The sequence below is a fragment of the Carassius auratus genome, chromosome 12, assembly GCF_003368295.1.
Source record: "Carassius auratus strain Wakin chromosome 12, ASM336829v1, whole genome shotgun sequence".
In the NCBI taxonomy this organism is placed as follows: Eukaryota; Metazoa; Chordata; class Actinopteri; order Cypriniformes; family Cyprinidae; genus Carassius; species Carassius auratus.
The window spans coordinates 3,740,836-3,761,247 of NC_039254.1; the positions used below are offsets into that span (position 1 = coordinate 3,740,836).

At 36.2% G+C, this 20,412-nt stretch overlaps 2 protein-coding genes across 3 annotated transcripts; one reads left to right on the forward strand and one right to left on the reverse strand.

Annotated features, from left to right (window-relative positions):
• Nucleotides 1-302: 302 nt before the first annotated feature.
• Nucleotides 303-3,134, forward strand: LOC113111525 (charged multivesicular body protein 2a). 2 transcript variants are annotated; one of them, XM_026276321.1, is made up of 6 exons: nucleotides 303-482; nucleotides 1,139-1,306; nucleotides 1,393-1,572; nucleotides 1,671-1,801; nucleotides 1,976-2,037; nucleotides 2,126-2,247. In XM_026276321.1, the coding sequence occupies exons 2-6, from the start codon at nucleotides 1,139-1,141 to the stop codon at nucleotides 2,245-2,247; spliced, it is 663 nt and encodes a 220-aa protein (XP_026132106.1). In that variant the 5' UTR covers nucleotides 303-482. The 2 variants fall into 2 exon arrangements, with proteins under 2 accessions (XP_026132106.1, XP_026132104.1); XM_026276319.1 differs by lacking the exon at nucleotides 303-482 and having other exon boundaries at nucleotides 2,126-3,134.
• Nucleotides 3,135-3,451: 317 nt separating this feature from the next.
• LOC113111524 (male-specific lethal 1 homolog) lies at nucleotides 3,452-9,114 on the reverse strand. Its single transcript, XM_026276318.1, has 9 exons — nucleotides 8,917-9,114; nucleotides 7,682-8,362; nucleotides 7,020-7,198; nucleotides 6,608-6,915; nucleotides 6,463-6,527; nucleotides 5,704-5,771; nucleotides 4,964-5,091; nucleotides 4,803-4,875; nucleotides 3,452-4,703 (listed from the first exon to the last, which is right to left on the reverse strand). Exons 2-9 carry the CDS (start codon nucleotides 8,288-8,290, stop codon nucleotides 4,613-4,615), a joined length of 1,521 nt encoding a protein of 506 aa, XP_026132103.1. The 5' UTR covers nucleotides 8,291-8,362; nucleotides 8,917-9,114; the 3' UTR covers nucleotides 3,452-4,612.
• Between the last annotated feature and the right edge of the window lie 11,298 nt (nucleotides 9,115-20,412).

A 20,412-nucleotide genomic window follows, 5' to 3' on the forward strand; every position in this document is an offset into this window, starting at 1 on the left:
ATATATATATATATATATATATATATATATATAGAGAGAGAGAGAGAGAGAGAGAGAGAGAGAGAGATACATATATACATATATATATATATATATATATATATATATATATATATATATATATATATATATATATATATATATATATATATATATATATATGTATGTATATATATATATATATATATATATATATAGAGAGAGAGAGAGAGAGAGAGATACATATATATAAATATAGTTTTATTATTATAATAAAAAAAGTTTGTGGAACGTATTGTATGACGCATTTCCTGTGACGCAGACCTATACAAAGGAAGTATTGACATTCATATGCGGAAGAGGTTAGCGTGGCGAAAACAATCGGGTGGATCGACGAACTGTAACTTTAAATAAAGAAACGAGGAAACATACGACGGCGTGATATTTGGCCTGTTCAGCTTCTGGTATCTCTGGTGGACGTTTCCACATAAAGAAAAGACAAGGTAAACACGAGATCAATATAGGCCTCCGGGTTTTCTTTCTTTTCTTGAGCTAATTTTAGCAACTGAATTCAGTATTATTGTTATTTGTGAAGGATATTGGTCATTTTATAAACGAATAGTCATTTAACATGTTATTTTTCAAAGTTTCAGTCTAAATGATCGTTGTCATTTTGAGTGTTTCGAGAAAGTTGTAGTGTTCATTGTGCTAAATGGCTCGGTTCATTGTCACTGATAGGACCAATATAAGCTGAATAATAGGGTGTGTTCAAATTTTTCTCAATATTAAATTTCGAAGAAATAACAATATGACCGCTATTTCAGTAGGGGTGATGCAACTTGATTCATAGATAATGAAATACAATTAAAATAAAATATTTTAATTCGACAGTAGCTGTAGAAACCCATTGTTCACATAATAGTCTCATATGACATACCTGCAAACTATGATGTCATGGCATCACGTGGCTGTCACCAAATCGCGTGTGGAAATCTGAATTCCTTTTCTGGGACTTAATTGTCTCCATACTGCCATTTGGATTTGTATCAGATCATAGAAACCCTTCAAATTTTCCTTCAAACTTCTAACAGTCTGTTCTTCTCTCTCATTCTCTCTCTCTCTCTCTCTCACACACACACACACACACACACACACACAGATGGAGTTCCTGTTTGGAAAAAGAAAGACTCCAGAGGAGATGCTCAGACAGAATCAGAGAGCATTAAATAGAGCCATGAGAGATCTAGACAGAGAACGCCAGAAACTGGAGCAACAGGAAAAGAAAATAATTGCTGACATTAAGAAAATGGCCAAACAAGGACAGATGGTAAGGAGAGTTTTAAATTGACATCCAGGTGTCACTGCCAGGCATGGAGTCTAACTGAAGAGAAAACAATATTCTTTTTCTGACAGGATGCTGTAAAGATCATGGCTAAGGACTTGGTGCGCACAAGACGATATGTCAAGAAATTCATCATGATGAGAGCCAATATTCAAGCTGTCAGCCTTAAAATCCAAACCCTCAAATCAAACAACAGCATGGCGCAGGCCATGAAAGGAGTCACCAAAGCTATGGCCACCATGAACAGACAGGTATATCTGCTGTAGCATTTCAATTTTTGTTTGTCTTGCCAACAGACAGCTTGTTGATATGCATTTGTTGATGTAAACTCAGTTTCCTCTCAATGCAGTTGAAGTTGCCACAGATTCAGAAGATCATGATGGAGTTTGAGCGCCAAAGTGAAATCATGGACATGAAGGAGGAGATGATGAATGATGCAATTGACGATGCAATGGGCGATGAAGACGATGAAGAGGAGAGGTGAGAAAAAGATTATTACTAAAGACGTTTATAATTATAATTTACATAAGATTTCTATTTGATTTAATGCTGGTCTTTTAAACTTTTGTCACAATTCAGAAAAAAATATCATGGTTTCCACATATATATAATAATAATTTAGCCTGATATGTGCTCTTTTTGCTTGGATTGTAGTGATGCCGTGGTTTCTCAAGTTCTGGATGAGCTGGGTCTGAATCTTTCTGACGAACTTTCAAGTAAGCAAAAAAGACAGCACAGTTGCCTTGCTATAAAATTACACTCCGAAGTCATTCTCATATTACCTCTATTATTTCTTTGAAACAGACCTGCCTTCTACTGGAGGAAAACTTTCAGTTGCGGCTGGGAAGAAAGCTGAACCGCAGGCTACGCTGGCGGATGCCGATGCTGACTTGGAGGAGAGGCTGAACAACCTCAGGAGAGACTGAGAATGAAAGGACTCTATGTAAAGGTTTTGATTCGGAACTGTTTGTGCAAAGCTGGCTTCACTAAAATGTAGACTGATGCAAAGAAAAGAGGGCGGATGTGAATGATGTCTGTTTTTTTCTGACATTAGATGCGTCCTTTTAATTTTACTGTCTTCTTTTATGACATGTGGTGTATAAATATTACCAAACGCTTAACCCAAATGAAGATGCAATGCATCCGACTGATCTCAAGCCTTCCGTTTAGACAAATCATTTTCTAAAGGAGACCAAATCAACAAAGAGTCTGTTACCCCAAGAATCCAACTTGATCTTTTGAGGAAACATTAACACTAAGTATTTCATTACTATAAAAACTGGTTTGCCACACATCATATTTTCATTTTAATAAACAATGTTGATACTGATCTTTTTTATAAATCGTGCAAAATGGAGTCACTCCAGTTTTCAATCTGTTCATATAAGAGTACATCAGATGATTACCTTTAAAATACTATCATGATCTTCTAATAATATATATCTTGATCTTTTAGTGGTAAATACCTTCGTATAATAAATGTGGTGGTTTATATATAATTATTTTTTTCTCAAAGTGATTGAATCACTAGTTCTTACACCCAGGCCTGATCCGTAAACAATAAACCTTCATAAACTCTTAAGTTTTTGCACTGCAACATCTAACAATAACTTTGCTCATTTAATTATGAAAAAAACTTGGAAGCAGTTACAAATTATGCTTTTATCACAAAATATTATTAATGAAAATTAAAATGAAATATTAGTGTATTTATCTTGTGGTGAATCAAAAGAGGTGGTATATTTTGAAAAAAAAAAAAAGTATTTCTTGTTATTTTGCTTTTTTTTGGTTCAATAAATATTTTTCACACTTACCATGACGTGATCAGATGTGTTCTGTAATATTTGATGTTCCATTTGTTTTACAATAGCTGCCACATATACTGTTGCACACATGGGTAATTCTTCCAAACTAGTATCCGAGTTTTGTGACAAATTGACTTTTGCTTATATAATATTTGAAAAATACAGTTAAACAAAATAGTTAAATCTTCAGTTTTGAATAAATGTGATCCATTCTCACAGTCTTGCCCAGATCACATTTTTGTAATGCTAAGGGCCAAATCAAGTGATTTGTGGACATAAATACTATAGTAAGAACAAAGATGGACACGAGACATGAAAAACAGTGTCAATTTAAAAAAAAAAATCACGGAGTGAGTTTTTATTTTTTTTGAAAAACAAAAAATCTTATTTCGTAAATAATGCTATCAATATATCTATGCTGAACAAACAACACTTCTGACATTAAATAAAAAAATAACAGCAATGTTTTCCTTATTTACAGCCAATGTGTGTCAGTAAAGAAATTTACAGAGGTCCAGTTATAGATGTTCAGGGAGAAAAAAAAAAATCCTTATGTGTGGTGCTCAAAAATCAACACATTTACACACAAAATCATATCATCACTATTGAGTTAGAACAAAAAAAAAAAATCTCACAAATGCCCTGAAACAAATCCAATGAGGAACAAAATTTAAGCAAAATTAATAATGACAAGCAACACCTCTGGACATGGATAAGGTTTTTAGACAATGGAAGTGTAAAATATACTGTATTTTCAATCAGAAGGTTGCGGTACATCAAAAACAACATCAACAGACCAACTAACTGATCCAAAAATAACGTCAAGGGCTTTGTCCTTAAACCTGCATGGGATGCTGAACCGATTCGGACACCTGAACGGCCATACAAACAATTCTAAATTGCTCTTTTACATCAGGCATTCATCTAAACGTCTGAACATCTTTACTGTAATCCTGACCATTTTTTTTCTTTCTAAATGACTATGCTATGCTTGCAAAAATATGTACAGTTTTAGGCATAAGTTTCACCGAGACATTCATGCACAATTACATTTGCAAAAACAAAACCAGCTCTTTAAAGTCATTCTCAACACAAATATCGAGGCGTTACATGCAAATGTGCAGCAATACTCCATAACTACAGATTAGTGCACATTAAAACAGTATTTGCGGTGGAGCCTGCAATAATCAATATCATTTAGCCTCAGGACTACAAGTAAAGGATTAAATCAAGGCCACGCACTGATTGTGAGGGAACTGAAATAGCAGTTTGCTGGGCAGTTGGTGCTTTATTATCAGGGCACAATGAAATGTACAGATGTAATATGCTGCCATTTTCTTCTCACCTAAACTTTATCTGTGCAGGCAGACTCAAAACTATAATGATGGGTTAATATCCTGTTCCCTGACTGAACAAACCCTGCTTTACTTCCTTTAACCCCATGAAAGAACACTCCTCTGTTTGGTGCCCAGGACCTGTTTGTGACTCATTTCCGACAGGTCCTGTGGGGAGTTTGTTTCTTTTGGTTTTCAATGCGACATCGACTTCTTTCATCAAGCCAGGGCAGCTCAAAGTTCCTGGAAGACAACAAATAATCATTACATGACACTTAATAGTACTTAAAAGCAGCTGTGTGTTAATCAGGAGATATTTCAAAAAGAAAAAAATACTCTTACTGTTGAGGCAAATTGGGCAAAGGCCGACCAAATGCCACTACTGGCAGAAAGGGAGTTACCATGATAGCCTCCACTGTACAAGAGGAAGGAAATTGTCATTTATGTATTTTTTTTTTTGTTCATGAATACAATATTTTGGCAACTGAATCCAAGGATCATACCATTGTCCACATTAGGATAAAACGAAGACACTTCTGGCTCGTTCTCCTGAACATTCGTCTTTTTCTTCTCCATGCGCTGCTGCAATCTTTGAAGCATACGCTGTTCACGTATTCTCTGAATGTCCCATCTACCAAGAAAGTTAGTTTAGACTAACTGTATAATAGAACTCACCACAAATTTTTAATCGTTTAAGGGAACTAATTTAACCACAAACTGGAACTGATATCTTATTATAAATAAGCATATACAGATGAGTATTTAACAGATCATTGATCAATTTTAGTCTCAAGTAAATACAACTCATAATTCACTTGATGCTTTTTTTAATTAAACAAAATGTGCTTGTATAATTACACATAACATCTACTGTGTTGTAGACATACACAATCCTTTCAAATTTTAAGGTCTGTGTTTATTTCAGCAAGGATCCATTAAATTGATCAAAAGTGACAGAAAGGATCATGTGACGCTGACGACCGGAGAAATGAAGCTGAAAACCTCACAGGAATTCAGATCATTTCTATTACATTTCAATCTATTTAAAATTGTAATATTGTTTTAACTGTATTTATGATCAAATATATGAAGCCTTGGTGGGCATAAGAGACTTCAAATCCTTCAATAAAAAATCTTCCCAACTCCAAACTATTGAATGTTTTTAATGTGCATGGAAAAACTCAAATCAAAGGGTTAAAAAACGGGTCGATCCCACAAACACAGATCTAGAAATGAAACTCACCTTTTTCGTCTCTTCTCATCCAGTTCTAACTTTGCGTGCCGCTTCAGAAAAACACCGTCATCAAGATTCTAAAGAAAAAGGAAATGGTGGATTAATGGGCCTTATACCTCTAAATTCATCCAAAAATGAAAATTCTGTCGCAATTTACTCCAAACATGCATGAGTTTCAAACATTCTTCTTTTGTGTTTAACAGATAAAAAGAAATTCATACTTGTTTGGAACAACATGAGAGGGAGTAAATGATGACAATTTTTTGTTTGAACTATCCCTTTAAGAGTCTTGGATTTATGTGCAACACATATATAGGGTGACCATACGGGACACGTCCCAGCCAGGATTTTAATATTGCCTGAAATATCCAGGTTTTGGCTATTTCCACTGAGCAGGTTGATCGTTGTGTAACATTCATGAGAGCTATAAAGAGCAGAGCAGAAGGCTCCTTATGCTTTGACGTGTTTGTTCGTTCGTTTGACTTGAAGCATTGTGGCGGACTTTTTTTTTTTTTGGATTTGTGTGCAGCGACGATCAAACAAACGAACAAACACGTGTGCATATTTGCATCGCTTTGATAGTTCCCTCTAGATCTCACCTTCTCACACGCAGCCCCACGATTGGTCGATTATGTACAATACCTGCATGTTATTGGTCAAACTGCTCTAGATGTTTTAGGCATTATTTAAATCCTGGCTGGGACGTGTCCCGTATGAAGGGCGTATGTATTCACCCTACACATATATGATGTAAATGCTGACTCTTACTTCTGGGATGTCAACCGCATCCTCCTCCTGAAGGGGTTCCATGATGTTCTCCCTCCATGATGGGACTGAGGAAATATTTTTTTTGCATTACAATTTGTAAATCAATGTGTAGAGCTATCATTGTGCATTTGAGCCAAGTACATACTTGTGACATCCTCCTCTTTCTTTGGAGGCTCGTCCCGTAATGGAGAGGCTGGAGGCTGCTGCCAGCAGCAGAGGTACATCTCATCCGTTGTCATGTACGGAAGATCCTCCGTTTCTTTGCTGTCTTCTCCCTCGGGTTGCTGGTCCGTCTGTCCGGATGGTTTTGCAACATTCGTCTTCTCCGGGGTCTCCTTGTTTCGCAGCTCACGCTGACATGGTGATGTCCCTCCTGTCTCTAGTTTTTGGGGGGTCACTCTAGAGGACTTCCCTCTTGACCTCTGCATCTTTGTGTCTGACAAGCTTAACTTCCTAGGCAGAATATTTACAGGTCACATCAGTCAAGCAGAAGCCACGAGAAGACAGAACAAGTTAAAAAGAAATAACAGGAAAAAGGTGAGTTTCCCCATTCTTACCTCTTTTGCACTTTTCCACCTGACTTGGCCTGAGTTTGTGGGCTGTGGGCCAAATCTGATTCCCAAAAGTCATCCGTGTCAGGAACCCATCTCTCCAGTGGCTGGAAGAGCCTCTTGTCACGAGGTTCCTTACTTAACAACTGCAAACGGCGCTCCATCCGCTCAATACGGGCAAGCAACTGTTTAACAGCACGACAAATACATCAGAAAAAAAATTATAAGCCTGACAAAGGAAACAATGGAAGTTTAGGGAATGAAAGAAGGGTCTTATGCACATCAAGGTTAAATTTATCAATAATACAGTATTATTGTGAAACATATTTACGATTTAAAATACCAGTTTTCTATTTTAAATGTAATTTATAAAAATGTAATTTATTCCTGCGATGGCAAGCTGAACTTTCAGCAATTACTCCAGTCTTCAGAGTGACAGAAATCGCAAATCAGCCTAAAATGCTAATATTTTTAATTCATTATAATGTTAAAAATAGTTGTCCGGATTATGTAAACTGATACTTTGTATCAGGATGCATTCAGTGTTAATGAATACATGTATCTAAAAAGAAACATTTTGCAACATTATAAATATTTTCAGTCATTTTCGATCAATTTAATGCATCTCACTAAAAAATTGTAACTGACGTCAATGGTCGCATACATACCGTGTCTCTGTCTGATTTGAGTTCATCTATTTCCTTGTCTTTTGTCTGCAGCTGTTGCTGTTGTTGCTCTATCAAGTCCAGCTGAAGCAAAAGCAGTTGCTTAAGGCAAGTGGCTTGTGCATGAGGATGACTAGTGATCTTCCTCATATTTGTCCTTTTGCCCTCCGAGTGTTCATTAGACACCCCCATAGTCTCTAACCCTTTGGTGCTTTTCTCACCCACAGGGTCTCTCGAATTACTATGTGAATTCATGGATACAAACTCTGGCTTGTTATCAATGGCGTTGGTCTGTCCAAGAGGAGTTTTACTTTTTACAGGGGTGCCTTCACCCCCCATTTGTTTAGCTTGAGATGACAGTGTTTCTGTGCCCACAGAGCCAGCCTCTGAAGCGACAGCCAACTCTCTTCCAGGCTTTAAAGGCAGTGAAGTCCGCTCAGCTTTCCCAGTCTTGTCCAAGATCAGATGTTGTCTGGTCCTCTCTTGAGTGTCACCAAGAGAATTTCCAATCTCTCTTCGGACACTAACTGGGTGTCGTGTTTGAGATGAACTTAAGTCACAGATATCTGAGTACAATCCCACTTTAGAAAAGCATTCGGGTCGCATATTCATGGCGAAGAAAAACCTCTACCCCATGAACCATGGCTCTTATAGAGTTGATATCAACAAGGTGTGTCTGCAGACCTGCACATAAAAAAGAAAAAAAAATCGATATTACACCAAAGTGACTGATATGTAAATTACAAATCATTGTTTGAGGATCTCCTTGAATGCTGGGAAAATATGAAAACGCAAAGAAGCATATCCTTCCTGTCTAACGTTATATATGCAACCAAACCTTCTGTACAAAGTTGAAATAAATCTACTGGGAGAGCATAGACTAAATAATACATTAAAACCATTCACATAATATATTTATCACATTAAACTGTCTACGGAGTAGAAATCAGATGCTTGGTCATAAACAGCAGATCACTGCAGCTCACTATCGGTTGGACTTGGGTGAAGACTTGCACACATATATTACACTAATACTGAAGCTCCGTGTGAATCTGCTAACTAAACGCAATGATGCATATCATTCAAGAGGTATGAACCATTTTAACTTGAGCTATTAATAAATAGCCCGCCTCCATTTTGATCCTGACTGCTAGCTAGCCGCTGTTAGCAAACGAGGTGAGAGATTATTAAACCGCTTTTGCTACACAATGAGTTTGAATCCATGCCGCATTTCTTACGTATTTACTGGTTCGTCCAGGGTAAAATCCTAAAGATCTGAAGAAAAGCGTCTTGTATAAGCCTCTTACTTTACTTTTATTGCTGTTTGTCCCCCATTTCAGGCTTGAATCTGCACAATGTCCCCAACATACGACTGCGTTTGACTCAGTGCGCATGCGTCACGTCAGGACGTGTTTACATTCAGAGTCAGGGGTCTTTCGGACATTGGAGTCAGTATGTGCGTACACTTTTATATGCACTAAAACTGGGTAAATTGATTTAAACATGGGTATCTCGGTCAGGATAGTTCTGATAAGGGAAGGCTAGATGTCTGTCAGTGGGAAAGTTCGTGGAACATAATACCGTGCACACTTGAGGAGAGGACCTTCTCAACGTCACTTCCTCTGACGTTTTGCACTCCATCGCGGTTTGGTTTATTTTATTAACTTTATTTATCTAGATCCATTACACGACTTTATAACACTATGAAGATGAACTCTATACTAAAACAATGCTTGATGTGTTATAAATGTATTTTCTTTGCATATTGGTTATCCACAGAGTAACTCAATCAACAACAAACCAATTTTTTCTTTCATTTTGAAATAATTTAAAAAGTATCATCGGTTCATCTTCAGAAAATAGGAAAACAAGCAGAACGACCTCAGATAAGTTTGTACTCTAATTGATGTATAAGTTAAGGTCATATCTTCCTTTGTCTAATCTTCTCCTCGTCTCTGTTTTTATATTTTTAAATTTAGCAAATTAATGTTATTTCTTTGCTCTCCTCTTTATTTTGTTGACATTGAGCGTATCGTTGATACATTTAGTCAACTCTGTATTTTTTGCATTGATATTTAAAAACTTTATTTACCCGAGTATTTCCCCCAATTTTTCCTTTGGTTTGATATATGGCAAATATGTTTGGATATTGAATTTTATAATTTTGTTAAAAGGAACAATATAGGAACAAGGCTAATATATGATAATAATATATTATTATTTAATTATATGTAGATATACTAAATGTCATAGAGCTCATGTCACACATTACGCACATTACATGTGTTTAACTGTAATCACCAGCAGGGGGAGATATAGTACAATTGATAATATATTTTAACTGACATTCTCTCATATCTTCAAATCATTCGTAGAATTTTTTTTTTTTTTTTTAAGTCAAATGTTTTATCGTTTTATTTCATTATCCATAATCCATGCATAATGTATTCCAAATGCAATAATATTGCTATCTCATTATTACCACTAAGACCACAAAGAAAATGATTGAACACAGAAAGTTGTTTAATTATATTGAGGTTCAGTTCAGCTGCAGTAGTCTATTAGACTGTTCAGAGGGCTCTCTCATCCTCTTTCTGAGGGAAACCGAAGCTCATTATCTCACCTGACTTATGCAATCTATTGATCTAAGGTGAGTAAAAGCCTGAAATGGATCAAATCAATGTGAATGAATATGTTCACAATATGTTCATCCTGCAGTATTCTTCCACACAGAACAGAAAGAAAGGGGAAAAAAATCGAGGGAGAGAGAGAAACAGTAAGTGATTCTTCATTAATCATGGTTTGCATTATAGTATCAAAGATTAAGATTAAAAAACATAATGTAAGTATACACAATAGACAGCTACAGGTCTCATGCCTAATGTTCAAATGGCTCTCCTCCATTATGTGTCTGCTTGAGTATTGAATATGCGAGCATGTGCATGATTAATTATTAGATTATGCTGTTCGTAATTATAATATCAGTCAATATTTACCCCACCATATGCTGCAGACACACAGGGGTGCCCCTCTCTCCTCGTCACAATGGCTTTCACACCAGGAGGAGAGAGCAGGCTAACATTTGGCAGGTATGTCTCTAATGCTCTTAGCCATCTGCCAATCGCGTGGTCTCTCCCCACAAGAACATAATGTTTCTGATTACTGGGTTAATTTCAACACAGTTTGGCACAGTGGAGACTCTACAATCTCTTGCTGCACAGTTAGCACGTTTGGCTGCCGGCCATCATGCTGCCAGCCTCCAGCCCGGTGTTGAATAGGTTCGCGTTCAGCCAAAGGGGCTGATTCAGAAGAGTGGATCCTGGTGAATATGATGACCATCTATATTTTTACATTCACTGACTTCTTTTATGCCAGATTTAGGACATCAAAGATTGCTTTATGTAACAGATCAAAATGATATTTTCTGCCCTTTGTCAGTGCTGTTTTTTCCATTCGTGCTGTTTATTGGGTATCTGCTTCTTTTATAGATAGCTATACCTCCCTCATGTACACATAACTATTTTGTTTAGTCTTTTGAACTGGCATCTGTATTGCCCTGCTTTTAGTCTCCATAAGCTGTATTGCTGCTTTCTATTTCCACAGCCGGCCTTATGAGTGGATGACCTTGGTGGGTGCACGGGGTGTCAAGTGTAGGAGAGGATAATACAGGGGCTCATACTTTTTGTGATCAGTCCAGCATTTTATTTTTATTTTTTCGAATATCTTATCAAAAGCCAGTCCAACTCAATTCATCCACACTTTCTGTTATATTTTGAGTTACAGCACACAGAGAATTCTGAACAATTCAATACTGTTTCCAATTTATTCTTATGATTTCCAGTGCAATAGCTTTAGCGCTTATCTCTGGCAAATATGTGTTTTGTAACAAAAAATAAGCTGACACTTGAAATTTGTCAATTTACAAAAACCGTATTTGTCATAATATGATCTAAAAAGTAATTACAGTTCTACAAACAGGATGGCTGGTGTTTCTGGTGCCCCACAAGGCCCAAACGTTCTTACATGAGGTGAAATTATTCAAGGACAGCCGATGTGCAATATGCAGAAATGATATTGAATCCAGAAGTGCACGATGATATTAATAGCTGATTAATAATTTAACTACTCTGTTAAAAGTCTCTATTTCTTTATGTCAAGTCTTAATATATAAGCTTAATTATATATTTTATATAAGCTTTCCTGTAACTTTTTGTTCAATCACGTAAAAGCTGCTTAAAAAAAAAAATGCTAAAAAAGTAAAAGGTGTGACATTACCATTGAGATGCTCCTTGTGGGTCAAATCACTACAGCTGTGGCATTTCTGATTCTCTTTTTCTTTTCGTGCCGTTTCTACATTCCCTTTCTCTGGAAAGGGCTCAAGCACTTCCAGTTTAATGACAGAGAGAGCTACTTCAAAGGGACACCAGCAAAAATGATTTATGGGAGAGAGTTTTGAACACCTTTTCTTTTTTCCCCCAAACTCTATACATTCTAGTTCACAGTTTTCTTGTATTAACAGCAGGGTGAATTACCACAGAACGGTCTTTTCTCATGAGTGAGCATGTTGGATTCTGATTTAATATCAAGTAGTGGTCCTTGTGAACTGAAATGTTTCAAATAGCGAAAACTATGAATTCTGTAGCGTACTTATAGATTTTCACATTTATTGCAAACATATAGTGCATGCATTTAGGAATTGAACCCCTGACCTTTGCACGGCTACATGAAGGCTTTTGTATTGGTCCATCTAACCAAACAGCCAAACTTCTGCAGCATCCTGGGCCACCTGAGTGACTGCCATTGAGTTCAGTGGGAATTCTGACGGATAGACTTCTCCAGGTATACTTATAAACCTCCTTTTGGAAATCCAATTTGTTGAATTCCCTCTTGATTTCAACTGCTCCAGCGCTTTCCACACCCTCAAATCAGATATTGCACATTGTTATCCATCAACTCTCCCCTAGTGCTTACTCTAGCATGCTGGTGCCATAACATCCCACCCCATATCCCCAAAACTCACATTTGTACACACATCTCCAGCAGTGTGAATCAATGCCTCTTATTAATTGCCAAAATGTGTATGTGTTCTGAAGGGAGACAAAGGGGTCAGACGTACCTCTTTGGGCCCGACAAGCAAATGGACGAAAAACAAACAAAAAGGTCTCGTAACCAGGCGGAGGGAGTGACTCAGACACAATCAATTCTCCATGAGCTCTCAGTGGCGCTTCGAAAGCCATGGAAACAAAAACAACACTCCCAACTCAGGTTTACAGCTCAAGGACCCGTCCTGTTTATTTTCAACCTCCAAAACCAACCCTGTTATTATTCCTGCAGTGGTCAGAGTTGACTTGTAAAATACTCTGTGTGGGAGGGATGGAGAAAGCTTTTTGAGTTCCATCACAACAAAGTTCACTCTAAGGTGACAAAAGCCCTCTTTTTTGCATGCCAACACCTGGCCCTTATCTAATGGCCTAATTAGTCTGTAATAAAGGAGACTAATGGGCTCTGTTCATTTAAACTAATGAAGGTGTATCACCTGGCTTTTGGCAACCCTATCCCACCCACATTTAGAGTAAATATTGAGTCCTTCAGTGCAATTATAAATAATACAATTTCACTTCATAAAGCTTTTGTCAGATATATAATGATTTAAAGTGAAGTTAGGGTAAACTAAGAAAGCTTTGTCAGATTTAGTTTGTTTTAGCCTCTTTTCTCTTGCTCTCTCTTTCTTTTTCTGTCCTTCCATCTCCTCCTCTCCTGCAGCGACCGCTTGATTTATGTGTCTCTCCTAGTCTGAGAGTACATAAATACATATAAAGGTTGTAAACTCCCACTATCCATAAAAATGATTAAAGCACCTATTTTGGTTAAATCGGTGCCTGCCCACAACTGTGTTTGATTTTCCACCTAAACCAGAGCCATGTGACGTTCCGCTCAAGCTTCCAGGTCTACACACTCAAACACGCCCTTCTCCTAGGGCAGGAAATGAAAGCCAGAACAGAAATGGGAATTAAAGAATATTTGGATGTCATCTTTTGAAGATGTGTATTTTCTGATATTTAAACCAATAGCTGTCTGGATGGTACAGGGCTTCCTCTAGCATTAGACTGATTGGAGTGATCTTTTATTGGTTATTAGAGACAAGTCTGTAGCTACAGGCAAGATCTATGAGATCTTTTACCACTGAAACTGCATACAGATGTTCAGGATCAGTGTTACCTTATATATTGGTTATCTCCGTATGTGCATCTGAATATGCTTTAACATGATGCTCTTCAGTCATGCCCTCTTTGATGGACCAATGAAACGACAATGTAAATGTATACTTAAAAGTCAAAGTGTCTTATGAATTTAAACATTCTGGTGCCTCATTAAAGATTGTTTCATTGTATTATATGGCTCTCTGAAATACTTGACTTAGATTGGTCATTTGATCCATCTTGTGGTTTGATATATGCTCAAATCTCCCGTCAGCAGTGAAGATGCTGACCACTCATCTGGGTGAAAGCTGAAACCGGTGTCATGAACAATGGACATTAATGTAATATTGCTACAGATTGATTTGTACATCGTAAAAAACGGTTTGTTTCTAAAACAATAAACATAACATCCACATTTTTATATATATATATATATATATATATATATTATATATATATATATATATATATATATATATATATATATATATATATATATATATATATATATATTTATATATATATATTTATATATATATATTTATATATATATATTTATATATATACATATATATATATTTATATATATATATTTATTTATATATATATATATATATATATATATATATATATATATATATATATATATATATATATATATAAATATAAATGTATATATATAAATATATAATGTTTGGGATAATGTTGCTACAGTCATCTTCTGATAACTAACTGATTATTTATGCAACGTTGGGTGACATTGACATCAAGATGGCAAGATCAGATACATACCTTCTGGTGAAAAAGAAGAGAAAGAAAACAGGTTTTTTTTTTGTTCTCTGAGAGAAAAAAAAACATGAGAGATGGAGAGAGGGGGCTTCAGGTGTAAAAGCGGTGGGGGGCTTTTGCTTGGCTCATGAAGAATGTCAGCTGGAGTCTTGATGTTAATGTAAAAATCCTGGGTGAGTCCTTCAGGCAAGCCACTCACCTTCCCTGTTGAGGCAGATCACCAGGGTGAAGATTCAGTGTGTTCTATTCCACAAAATAAATGGCTATAAGGACAAATAACTATGTACAGAGACCTTAGATAACATTTGCTGAAATTTTGATGTCAGTTGTACCTTATAATATATACACACACACACACACACAATTTATTTTTTCTGCTGTAATTTGTCCCTGCTACATATGAGACTAATTAATGCTCATTAATTTAACCTAAAGTTATTAGGTTCTCAGATTTAAGCTTTAAGCTGTCACTAAACATGTTATTTCTCTTTGTCCTAATATCATAGAACAGTTAAGAGTGGTCACCACACTTCACCCTGTTCTGTATTAATGCCATGGGTAAGGGTTAAACACTGGGATGAGGAGGCCTACTGTTGCTGGCTAACATGCCCAGTTGGAGTTTCTGTGACCTGGGGTGCAAATCTGTCTTAACTAGGTCCTCTCCAGAGAGGCATAGATGCAGGCTGGCAGATCCATCATTACGGGGGTTGTGTGTCTGACCACAGTGCAGGTCATGTTTAAAAAGAAAACCTTAGTGAGCAGAATGTAAAGAGACAAATAGAAAGGAAATGAAGAACAGAAGTAAGATTTATTTTTTTTTATTTTTTGGATGTCATATCTTATACATTATTACGATTTCATAATTATTGTATTGTTTACAAATCTATAATAGGCTATATAATAGCAAGTCCTCATTGTATATTGGAGCATGTTGGACAGGGTTGTGTAACATTCAAAACTGAGTTGAGAATTCAAACTGTAAATTCTAAATTCCCATTCGATTCTTTAATATAAACTGAAGTTGAATTAGGGTCAGCAAACAGGATTTAATAATGTAATTAATCCTATCTTTTGGGAAATAATAGTCTGAAAGTTTTAAAAAGTGTAAAAAGAAATGTATAGTTAATTATTTCCTATAATTTATCAAATCTATAAACCAGTGTTAAAGATCAATAAGGTTATTATCGTTCGAATTTCAATTCAAATTCCTGTCACTCTTTTTCAAAACCTATTCCCACTTCCTGCAAGGCATGGACAGCTCAATTCAAATTCACACTTCTGAATGAATAAGAAAGGGGCCAGTTCTTTTTATAATTTTACATATCTTTTGTGTTGGGGCAAGTTGTCACAAAATATAAATGTGCCTTTAATAAACTATATATTTTTCCTATAGGCAATAACAGTGGCAACTGTCCAATATTTTTTTTTTTGCAGCCAAGATTTTATGGCATGCACCTATCCTAAAAAATATTCTTTAAAGAAAAATGGTGACAACCAGCTCCGCATATATAGTGACAGCTGGTGTTGTATTATGGCAATATTGTTAGTACTGGAACGCCTCAGGCCAGGTGAGAGTAATATTCCATACAGATAAAGGATGAATGCTAAAACCTGAAACCATCCTTGACTGTATTCCAGCTCTGCAGTGTTTGCATCCCACCATTATAACCCCAACATATCGTCACAATTTCAGAAGCACTTTGAATTAACCATAATTAGAATCTCGGCTTTTGACCCTTTCGAACACAAGGGATGAGGGTGTGTAAATCAGATTGGTTCTGCTGTGATCAGTAACATATGTGAACTGGGAAGAAGATGAATGTGCTCATGCCAGAGTCTATATCAATGAGCTGTGGTTTATGGGGCCTGTGATCCAGGTTTAGTGTTGTGCCAGTGCCAGGCCTGTGATTGATGTGTAAGATATAAACTGATGTGTTGAGAGGCAAGGGATTTTCTTTCATGCTTGTATGTTTCCTGTTAAAGGTGCAAAGCAAGAGTGAAAGCATTTCCTCCCATTTCCAAGATGATTCCAAACATTTGGTAAAATATTATTTTATGCAGGTAGGGGTATGTATTTTATGTCGATGTCCCTGAATATATAAAACACAGAAATCTACCAGCCGGTGTGATGGGATTTACCTATGCCCTGCATATGAGAGTCTGAAATGAGGATGTGGATGTTTGTGTGTGTGTGTTTTCGCATGCTGGTAAATGTCATGCTCTTTCTCAGTATGCTTTATCAAAAGGTATGGGACCTCTCATAGCAAGGCACTCAGAAAATGAGCAAGGAAAATATCACTACGCATTTGGCAAACATGAGGTTGCGGTGCTTTTGATCACAAATGTGAGTGTGGAGTAAAGCTCAAATAAGAAAAGATTAATTTTCTGAGAACATGTTTGTTTCCTTTGCAGGGAAATAAGCAATCTGCTTTTTTGAATTATATCCAGTCCAGGTGTGTGTGTGTGTGTGTGTGTGTGTGTGTGTGTTTGTCTGCACCATGCACGAGTAACCATAACAAAATTATTCTCAAACCTGTTTACAAATCAAATCACCATTGAGTAGTTAATATTACAAGCTCAATTGACAACATATGTGGCATAGTTTGACTAGCACCAAAATAATTTTGACTCGTCCTTTGTTTTCTTTAATAAAGGGCATCAATCAAGGTCATGATGAAGCACTAACAACTGGAATGGGATCATTTTTTGAGGATTTAAAAGCAGAAATGTGAATTGTGTAATTTTATGAAGGCACTTACATTATTGTTCTGTTAAACTTTTGTATTATTTGATCCTTAAAGTCACCATTTTTGTGGTAATTTTAGATGTTACTGTATGTTGTCAGAGCAACATAAGATGTAAAATTGAATATAATTTCATGTAGAAAAGGACAGTAAGCAAGCTTTACACTAAAATCAAGTTAACAAATATTACATTTATATATTGTGGATATACAATATTAAAATGGTGAATGTTTTAGTTCACTATAACCTATATTTTTGCTTGTTGTGAAGAAACGGTGGGACAGGACCTTTTTTTTTAAAATCTAAATTATGCCACATGCATAACCAGAACTTGAAATGAACTGGAAATATTCCTTGTTATGAGCATCTCTTGTGAAATATCTTTTGCGTTCTAAATAAGAAAAATGAGTTCTTGAACTGACTTAAACCTGAAAGATTCCTCTGTTAATCTCAAACCTTGAACACTGATTATGGGCGCCTCCCCTTTTGAAGAAAAACAGAACAGTGGAGTGTTTCCATTCTGAGTAGATCATGCCAAATTACAGAAATGTGCTTTCAATTCCACCCTTCTGAAACAATAGATGATAAACAAGCTAGATTTTTGTGTTTTGCAAAACTATACAATGCTACCCAAATTGTTCTGTGTAGTGTTTATCTACATGTTAATACCTATTATAATGCCGGGCTCAATAAAACGCCCTATATCAATTAGAGTTTTGCCTGTTTTATCACCCATCACATGAAAGTCTGATCACTTAAAAAATAAAAAATAAACAGCACAACTCTCCTTAAAATGTCTAAAATAAGATTTTAGACATCATTTATGTCTGTGGCACTAACAGAGCCGGACTAAAGTTGTCCCGTCTTAGCAGCGGGAACATCTTGAGTTATGAAGTTTCTGTGTGTTGTGTGCATGTGTGTTTTTAAATGATGTCATAGGCTCTGTTCCTTGGTGAGCATTTTACATTTCCCTCTGTCCTCCCCTTTTTTTAAAAATCAGTATTGGAGTGAAACTAGAGGCCAAATGTCATTCTGTCATGTTTCAGGCTGCTTGTTCATGCAACAGCATGTGTTCGGCATCTCTCAGGAGAGCGATATACATCATAGCAATACCTCTAACTCAGCACAGAACGCTGCCATAGCCAAAACCTTTTAGCTTTACTCCAGCAAGCAGCCCAGTGAGATCAATGCTTCGAGTCGGAGTTTAACAAACCAGCTTAGTTAAACCATTTAGCTTTGGAAATATTTCAGTATTGTGCATAATTTATTGAGCTGGACATAGTTTATGTACACTTGATGAAAGCACAGTAATCTTTACTGTTAACGTTTTCCCTAGAGAAACAAATTTGGGCTGGAGATATGGAAGGGCTTGTACCTATTTTAACTATGATTTGTTACTAGCTAGTCATTTAATTGTTGCAGGGGAAGGGATACTTTCATCCGAAAGACAAAAATCTGTGTGGTTTAACATGAGTCATCAATATTTTTTGAATACTCTCAGTCAGCAAATGTTTTGGATGGCATTCAGCAAAGAGTGAAAGAAAACACAACCTGTCAAATATCAAAGAAGTGTATGGGTATGCGTGCTCTTTTAGTGGCAATTCAGCAGCACTAGGGGGCCCTGCAGGGCTGCGTTAATGTGATTGCATGATTTGTGTGTGTGTGTGTGTGTGTGTGTGTGTGTGTGTGTTCCTATGGAACTTCCAGTGACAGATTTATTATCAGCCTTGCCAGTGACATTGACTGTTGAGAGTTCATCTTCTGTTAAAATCCTGATACTCTAACATGACATCAAACCCTCAGTGACCAATAAGCGCAATGTGTTCAGTGTGAAGCTGTTTTCACATAATCTAAATAGAAAAGGAAAAAAAAAAAAAGAAAAGAGGAAAGACAGGTGGACGCAACAGTTGCTGCTGTCCCTCAAAGCAGTCTGGCCGAAAGGAGAGCACCTGTCGGATGTGTAATCGCTCCACGAGGAGAAAGAGAGAGAGAGAGAGTCTGTCTCTGTGTTGAGTCTCTGTGATGATGAATAAGATTTAATTATTCCTGCTTAAATGTTGGTGCACTTGTTGGTGTGAATGATTAGATCTTTGTGTCAGGTACACAGTTCTAAGCTAAATCTTCTACCTCTTCTAACTTTTTAAGAGGAAAGCTGCATTGCTTAGATGTTGCTCTTTTGTAGATCAGGAGATCTAGAGTTTAGACAAAAATTTCTTATGAAGGATTCAATGATACAAAATTGGTTTTCAGCTTGTTTTATTGTTATATTTTTTCATTGTTATAATTGGTCAGAAAATAATAATAATAATTTTACAGACATTATTGTTATCACTAAACACAATGTAATGAAACACAAATGTAAAACTACAGGTAAAACACCTGGGGGGAAAGTCCTTAAATCATTAAACACAAAGAGTTTAATATCCCAGTTAAATTTAATCTTCAGCAAATCTGAAAATAAACCACTTTTTCCATACTGCACAATGCCATAATAATGACTAAATTCACTAAAATTTTAAAAAGCTGATTTTGTTTTTAGAGTCATAATATTAGCATTGTTTTATATTATTACATTATTAAAAATGCTTATCTGTATTGGGTAGAATAAAAAAATTGGTACATCCTAATTCTCAATTTTAATTATCAAGTTTGTCTTCTTAAATAATAAAAAAAAAATAAAACAACAGACATTCATACAAAAATTGGCCTTGGAATTTGATGAGGAATTAGTTCAATTTAAAATCTCTGATTTCTGTTTGCAGACGTTGGCGTTTTGTTCCAATCTGAGCAAGTTTTAAGACAGGGATCCTCAAATCTGAGTTTAGCTCTAACCATAATCAAACACGCCTGAGCAAGTTAATCAGTGTCTTCAAGATGATTTGAAAATTAGGTGAGGTTGATCAGGGTTGGAGCTAAACTCTGCAGAACGTTTAAGATATAATTTGCATCAACTCTCGAGTAGACACAATTTCTACCATCTGTTTCTCAGTACAGCAAAATA

Bases quoted from the DNA above. Each gene is read 5' to 3' on its own strand.
- LOC113111525 (XM_026276321.1), top strand. From the start codon at position 1,139: ATGGAGTTCCTGTTTGGAAAAAGAAAGACTCCAGAGGAGATGCTCAGA. The intron at 1,307-1,392 runs GTAAGGAGAGTT...TTTTTCTGACAG, and splicing joins TGGCCAAACAAGGACAGATG to GATGCTGTAAAGATCATGGC. The intron at 2,038-2,125 runs GTAAGCAAAAAA...TCTTTGAAACAG, and splicing joins TCTTTCTGACGAACTTTCAA to ACCTGCCTTCTACTGGAGGA.
- LOC113111524 (XM_026276318.1), bottom strand. From the start codon at position 8,290: ATGAATATGCGACCCGAATGCTTTTCTAAAGTGGGATTGTACTCAGAT. The intron at 6,528-6,607 runs GTATGTACTTGG...ATATTTCCTCAG, and splicing joins GAAAGAGGAGGATGTCACAA to TCCCATCATGGAGGGAGAAC. The intron at 5,772-6,462 runs GTAAGAGTCAGC...CTTTTTCTTTAG, and splicing joins ATGCGGTTGACATCCCAGAA to AATCTTGATGACGGTGTTTT.